This window comes from Melopsittacus undulatus, unplaced genomic scaffold, assembly GCF_012275295.1.
Source record: "Melopsittacus undulatus isolate bMelUnd1 unplaced genomic scaffold, bMelUnd1.mat.Z mat_scaffold_74_arrow_ctg1, whole genome shotgun sequence".
NCBI lineage: Eukaryota > Metazoa > Chordata > Aves > Psittaciformes > Psittaculidae > Melopsittacus > Melopsittacus undulatus.
The window spans coordinates 46,443-53,540 of record NW_022994562.1 but is presented as its reverse complement, the minus strand read 5'-3'; the positions used below and the strand labels follow the sequence as shown (position 1 = coordinate 53,540).

Below are 7,098 nucleotides of genomic sequence, written 5' to 3'. Positions count from 1 at the left end.
AACCCTGTCAGCAGAAGAGCTGTGCTCATGCTGAGCAGAGGGCAGCCTTGCGAGGCCTCTGAAGGACATACTGCATCTTGGTGTAGGAGACTCGGGCGTTTGGGTACAAGAAAGCTGGAGGTGGTGATGTCTGATGTTTCCTTATGTATGAGAAGCTGTCTTGTGTCCTCAGCGTGTCTGTGGTGTGAGCCATCCCTCCACTGAGTCCTCTTTGGTACACTACCTCCCTCCCTCTTCTGTGCCCCGCAGGGTTATGTTGAACCTGGCAAGAAGCAAGTGCTGAAAGTCTATTACCTGCCAGGAGTGCCTGGAGTCTTCTGCAGGGCTTTCCAGATCCAAGTGGGTCACCTGGAGCCAGAAAAAGTCTGCCTGAAAGGAGAAGGGACCTTTCCCAGGATCCACTTGGACCTGCCCAGGAACATCAAAGGTGAGCACTGCCTGTCTGCTCCCAGGAAGGTCACCTGGCTTTCCCCCATGCCATATGCCCATAGGGCAGCTCACAGGCACCTCCGCCAGGCCTGGAGGTTTCAGGGCTGTCAGGCAAACTCAGCCCTCTGGTTGCTTCCTTGGTCTCTGGCAGACGAGCCCGTGTGGCTTTGCCGCAGGAACCATCCTGCACAGCTTGCCAGCATATGGCAGAGGTCTTGGAAGATAAGGGCTGGGCAGAAAAGCACAGGGAAGCTGCAAGAGAGGCTGGCAGGGATTTTGACAGGGTTGGGTTTGCATCACGTTGTGGGGCTGAGATGCTCCTGTGTGGCGAGAAAGACGGCTGGGGGTGAGATGCAGCAGGAGTGCCTTTCTCTCCATTGCTGGAGCAGTTTGTGTCTGCGTGTTAGGGGAATGGGGCTTCCCGTCTTCCATGGGATTTGTGCTGCCCCACTGCTATTGGTGGTGTTCTGTGCTTTCAGGCAACGCCAAATATGAGAAGATCCTCCAAAAGGCCCAAGAAAAGCTGGACAAAGGCAGCCAGAGAGACGAGGCCATTGCTCTGGGGGAGGCTGTGGCAGCTGAGCCCCGCATGGACGACTCGGGCACCATGGTGAGTAGAGCTGCTGCCCTGTCCCACACGTGCCACCCTCCTGCGTGTCACTGGAGCCCCTGCGCCCCACGGCCCTGTGCCCAGGGCTCTGCTGGCACTGGGTGCCTCCCTGCACAGCCCTGGCCATGGACTGTGTCAGCTCAGCATGCCCCATGGGCTGCCCACCTCTGGGAGTTGTCCCTCCTGGAGATGCACCAGCTCCTGACTACCCCAGGAGATGCTAAGGGCTGTGCTCAAGCAGTTGGGTTTATGGTGCTCTGAAGGACATTCACGTCGGTGCTGGGGGTTCTGTTGCTCACTGGCCGAGCCCTGCCAGCTTTACAGAGTGTAAAGCAGCAGGCTGAATGCACCCTGAGGCTGTGCTGTGTTCTGGATCTCTGAGAGGCTCCAGCTCTCTCATGGTTCCCTTTCCAGGAGAGCTTTTGTCCAAGCTGCTTTGGCACTAACTGGGGGCAGGGACATACTTGGAGCTTTGGAAGGTTTCTGGCTTGTCTGTCCATGTGTCCAGATCAGCTTTGATAACTGGGCAGGGAGAGACACTGGAGTTCATTTCTTTGGAGCTATGATCCTGCCTGAGAGAGCAGGAAGTGTCCCAGACACTGAGCAGTGAGACAGAATGATTCCATCGCCTCTCTCAACAAGAGCAGGGTGGGATCCTCCACCTGAGACAAGCTTGTGCCTTGGGAAGGACCTTTGCTAAGCAGCCCCTGTCTTTACTTTCCTCAGTGGGATGCTCAGCTGCAGATGCAGATGGAGGAGATGCTGATGGAGGAACATGCCGTGGAGCAGCAGAAAGCTCTCAGCTCCCGTCCCCCGGAGGACACTGCCTTTCACCAGCGTGTCCATCGGAGGCTTCTCAAGTTAGTAGGGAGTCCTTTAGCCTGTGTGCAGGGGCCCCGAGGGTAACAGCCAGCAGTGCAGGCCTGCTCCTGAGAGCTCCTTGTGTCTCAGAGCTGGGAACAGCTGAGGACTTCAGAAGGGGCCTGATGCTGAGAGCTATGATGTGCTCCCTGTGGGCAGCTCGGTGTCCTCGCTTGGACAGTGCTCCCCTGAGCTCTGGAGGTGCTCCCCTCCCCACAGTTGGTGGGTTCTGTTCTCGGAGCTGAGGGGTGCAGACGAGCAAGCCCTTGCAGACAGCACAGGCACCAGCCCTGCTGACCAGCTCTGAAAGGGGCATCTCAAAGCCGGCGTCTTTGTGCCAAGAAACAGACCCCACTATGCAGGAAGAGCAGGGAATGGTCCAGATCCCTTATGCACTTTTCCAAATGGGATTGCCTGCCAAAAGGCCTCTGCAAGGAAATGCTATGACAAGGTCCTGAAGCAGTTTCAGGCTTGGGCTGGACACCAGCTTAGCAGTTTGATTGAGATCAGTGGAGATGCAGTGGACTTCTCTGCAATGGCTTTTCGCAGCATAGGAACTGTGTCCAGTACCCACTTTAAAGTCACTCGAAGATCCCATTGGTGGCTGATAAATCCTAGGCCCTGCACTCCCCATGACTTAGCCAAGTGTTATTACTGGGTGCTCAGGCCTTGGGTTTCCTGGGCTTGGCTTGAGCTTTCAGAGCAGTGAATACAGTATTATCCACTCCATTTGCTTCTCCAGCCCACGCCATGCTGGGGTTTACAGTGTCCTTACTCCTCCTTTCAGAGCTGAGCTGCCCGAATACATCCTGGACCTTGGCTATGTTGTTCCCGGTGACATCCACACACACACGGTGAAGATCACCAACACTGGGCACTTCCCTGCATCTTTCCGTGTTGATGGATATGTCCTGTATAACACAGGTAACCTGTGGTGGAGAGGCTTCACAGGGGCTTGAAGGAGCTATCTCTGACACATCAGCTGAAGCCATTGGTCACGGGGAGATTTGAGTACTTCCTTGGACAGCTTTTTCCTCCTTAGTGCCCCCATGCTGGGTGCCCTGTTCAAGAGCCTGACTTCTGGTGAGCAGTGCCCAGAGACCTGCTCTGCCTGTGGCTGCCCTAAAATCTGATAGCAGGGGCCAGAAGGGCTGATCACCTTGATCGCCTCTCAGCATCTTCTGCTCTTGGCTCCTGTGAGCATCATCCCAGTTTCTTTGTGCACTCTGAGGGTTTATGTTGCAAACAGATGGACCCTCTGTGGTTCGGAAGTGCTTTGTTTAGAGTTCATAGTGCCAGAGCACTTCTGCTCAGCCTTTATTGACCGGCCTGTGGGATCCTCTGCTCTATGGAAACAGGCTTCCCAAAGAGGCCTTGAGGTAAGGCTGCAGCTCCACCACATGGTGACTGCTGTCTGCGGGGTGGCCAGTCGTCTCTTCTAAGCCGCTGTCCAGGGAACACCCCAGCATTTGGTATCTTAGGTGGCAATTCTCCTTTGGAGAGGTCTATGCATCCTTCCCTGAGACGCCTGATGAAGGAATTGCTGGAGTTCCTCAAGCAATGTGATTTCTTTTTACTATGTAACCCCTGGATTCTGGCTGTGAAAGTCCTTTTGCTTTGGGCAGTGCCAAAGGGAGAAGAGCAGCTTCTCTGGAGATGCAAAGGGGTCTTTCAGAGAGCTGCCAGCCAGGACACCCCTGTGGCCTTACCGTGCTTCTGAGCCATTTCCTGTTGCTTGCGTATCTCAGCTGCTTTATTTTGCTGTGTTCAGGCTTCAGCGTGTGCCTGGAGCGTGTGAAGCGCCTGCCCTCCTGTGAGAGCAAGACATTTGAAGTGTGCTTCGACCCACAAAGTGCCAACCTGCCCCTGGGAAAAGTGGATGTGCTCCTGCCCATCAAGGTACTCCAGCTTCTGGGGCAGGCAGCAGGTTGGGCACAGCAGCGAGTATCGGGTGGGCTCTCAACCGGATGCTCTGTCCTTCTGTAGGTCAGAGGAGGCCCCACATTCCAGGTCCGCCTCCGTGCCATGGTGGCTGAGCCGTCCCTCTGCGTGTCCAGGGACAGGCTGGAGTTCTCTGCTGTCCAGTGTGGGCAGTGCCAGGAAGAAACCATCCAGCTCCACAACACGTTCCAGGTCCCCTGTAAATGGGCCATCAGCATGACTGATCCTGTTCAGGAGGTAAAGCACAGACAACGTGTAACACACAACTTCTCAGTTGGGTTCTCTTTGCCACTCTTGCCTTTTGTGCCCCTCTGGCTGCCTGAGCACTTGGGCTGCAGCTTGCTTGAGGAAGCTTTTGAGGGTACAGAGCAAGGCTGGTTCACCTGGGCCTGTTCACTAGCTGATGCTTCACTTCTCTGCCATCTTCACCCATTCCTCCTTCTCTGAGGACACTGCCTCCCCATCTGCCTGCCCTGCCAGCATGTTTGCCCTCCAGTTCTAGGCAGTGGTGGCCACGTCTGGGTGGGATGAAGGTGCTTCCTGCACCGTGCCAGCATCTCGGAGCACTGCAGGAACCGAGGGTCTGTCCTCACAGACCAAGGAGACCTCACGCCACTGGTTTGTGTGCGCAGGTGGACAAACATCTGCCAGGGAGCGAGCACCAGAAGCTGCTGGAGGAGATGAAGTCTGTGCCCTGTGGCTTTGAGGTGCTGCCCTCAGCTGGAAGCCTCGCTCCAGGACAGCAGTGCCACGTCCAAGTCCGTTTTTCACCCACGGAAGAGGTGAGATTGGTGGGTGTCACGCCAGGAGGTCTGGCAGGGCAGTGTGGTAAGGGGAGGCCAGCCCAGGGAGCGGGGGATGAGCTCTGCCTCCACGTGGAGCTTCCTGTGCCTCAGTTTCCCCTGCACGTTCCCACGCAGTTTGGGAGTCAGCTTAAATGATGGAGCATTCCCAAAGGCAGTTTGCATGTGGCCACCGTGACTTGGAAACTGGTAGCGTGTGACAGGATGGACACAAGTGCTTCCATGCCTGGGGACAGTCCCAGGGATCTCAATTGCTCGTGGAGATTTCAGCGTCTCGTGTCTGGCTTTGACCAGAGGCAAGCACTGAGCAGAGAAGATGATCCTTATTTGTGTCCAGTGAGAGCTCAGGTGCCTCTTGCACACAGCTGATGTTTGCCTGGTGCTGCAGTGCCAGGACTGTGTCTGAGGAAGCAGACCTTTCTCATGAGCGTTGCGCTCCCCCATGCCCAGGTGAAAACCTCTGAGAGCCCATTTTAGATCCACCTGGTAGCCAACTGTCCAGTTATGCTCCAGAGCAGGACTCGCTGCAGTTCCTGAGAGCCATGCAGATGCTGTAGCCCCTGCTCTAAGTAAATACCTGTTTTGGGTTCAGCTTGGAGGTGCTGACAAGACCCCTGACCCTGGGCGATTGTTGACTTGGAGGTGCTGTCAGCTGGGGCTTCACGGAGGAGCTTTCTGCGCTGCTTCTTTGCAGAAGTGCTACCGGGGCGAGCTGCAGATCCAGATTTGCCAGAGCAGCCAACGCCTGCAGGTGCCGGTCTTGGGACGTGGTCTGGAGCCACGGCTGGAGTCCATCCCCGCAGAGCTGAAGCTGGGACCGCTGCTGCCCCAGAGCCATGGGGAAGAGGGGACAGTGGTGGTGAAGAAGCCCTGTGAGGTTTACTCAGTGCAGTTTGAGCAGCAGCACCTTGCTGAGGAGCAGGTGAGGGGGAAGGTCTGTGCACACTCTGTAGATTCCCAGCACTCCAGCATGGCCAGGCTTGTGCAGGGAGACGGGGGCAGTGCGCAGGGCTGGTGGCCTTCCAGGGTAAGCCAGCTCTGCTGGCAGGCTGCAGAGGGACTTGGATAATCCCTTCCCCTGGGGGGGAAGGAATGTGGGAGGGGATGGCTCAGCTGGGGAGCCTGCTCACATGGTGAAGGTCAAGAAACTCATCCTGCCTATGGTTTCTCTTCCTTCTGTGCACAGCCCCTACGGACACCGAAAGATGACAACAGCCCCAACAGCTTGTTGCTGCCTCCATGTTCCCTGGGAGAGAAGCTGACTGATGAGGCCCAAGGAAGGGGCATAAAAATGAAGGTGAGATGAAATCTAAAGGCTAAAACTCCAGGTGGCAACCGGCATGGTTTTCTCATTTCCTCCTCTCTTCCCCAGCCTCCCATGGTTTGGGTTTCTGCCACGAGAGTGGCAGAAAGCCTTTTCTCCTTCTTTCCTTTGGCTTGATATCAATCCCTACCGCCTCAGGTTGACGTTGTGGATCCACCAGGAAATGTGGTGAAGCTGGGAAACGTCTGCATTGGACAGACGGTGAAGAAGATGGTCACCGTAGCCAACAAGAGTGCAGCCCCTCTCACCTTTAAGCTGAGGGTCACGTCCACCGTACCAGAGCTGCAGGAAGCTGGGGTAAGGCCCGTTCCTTCTCTGCAGAGCACTTTGGTGTGCCTGCAGGGAGCGCTGAGCTGCTGTGGGTGGGAGCTAGTAGGTAATGACTCAGGTGTGGGCTGCCCTGGCTGCCTGTGCCTGCCCTGTCCTCCCTGCTGGCACTGCTCTGGCAGCAGATGCCTGCAGTGCGAATGCTTCAGCTGAGCTGGGTGCCAGGACTCCCCGAGAGCCAGAAGTGAGAAGGCGGCACAATTCCTCTAGCCTGTTTTAGACACATCCATCAGGATGCAGCCATGTGTTTTAGATCTGGAAAGGTGAGGGAGGTGAATCTTGAAAGAGGGAGAGTTGCAGCTCTGTTGGAACGTATGTGAAAGCTTTAGAAGACAGAGTTGACCTCGCCGTGACCAGGTGGACACATGGTAGAAAACACCTTTGGTATTCCCTAGGAATGCCTAGGAGGGAATGAGTGGGACTGGGGCAGTGCTGGTGGGGACAGAAGAGGAATTGGAAGCCTCTTCCCTGAGTGTGGTGAGGGAGGCTCCACAGCTCGCTTGCCAGATGAAATAGTCTCCACTCGTTTCTTCGGGTAGGTTCTGTGCTTGAAGCCCAGCAAGGATCTAAAGCTGAAGGGCAGAGGAGACACCTGCAAAGTGGAGGTGACCTTCTCCCCGAAGCGCCGCATGCAGCCGTTCAGCGGGGAAGTGCTGCTGGAGTGCCGCGGGCTGGTGCGCTCCCTCTGTGTGGTGCGGGGCTCCTGCCAGGGCAGCCTCGTGAGCCTGGACCAGGACCAGCTCAGCTTTGGAGCCGTGGTGCAGCAGAGCTCCACGTGCCGGCGCGTCGTCATGCGGAACGCG

General features: G+C 56.4%; 1 protein-coding gene across 1 annotated transcript; it reads left to right on the top strand.

The window, feature by feature from the left end:
- The first annotated feature begins 1,018 nt into the window (after positions 1 to 1,018).
- LOC117438860 (hydrocephalus-inducing protein homolog) lies at positions 1,019 to 4,782 on the top strand. Its single transcript, XM_034074247.1, has 6 exons — positions 1,019 to 1,039; positions 1,766 to 1,899; positions 2,688 to 2,824; positions 3,672 to 3,799; positions 3,887 to 4,078; positions 4,762 to 4,782. Exons 1-6 carry the CDS (start codon positions 1,019 to 1,021, stop codon positions 4,780 to 4,782), a joined length of 633 nt encoding a protein of 210 aa, XP_033930138.1.
- The last annotated feature ends 2,316 nt before the right edge of the window (positions 4,783 to 7,098 follow it).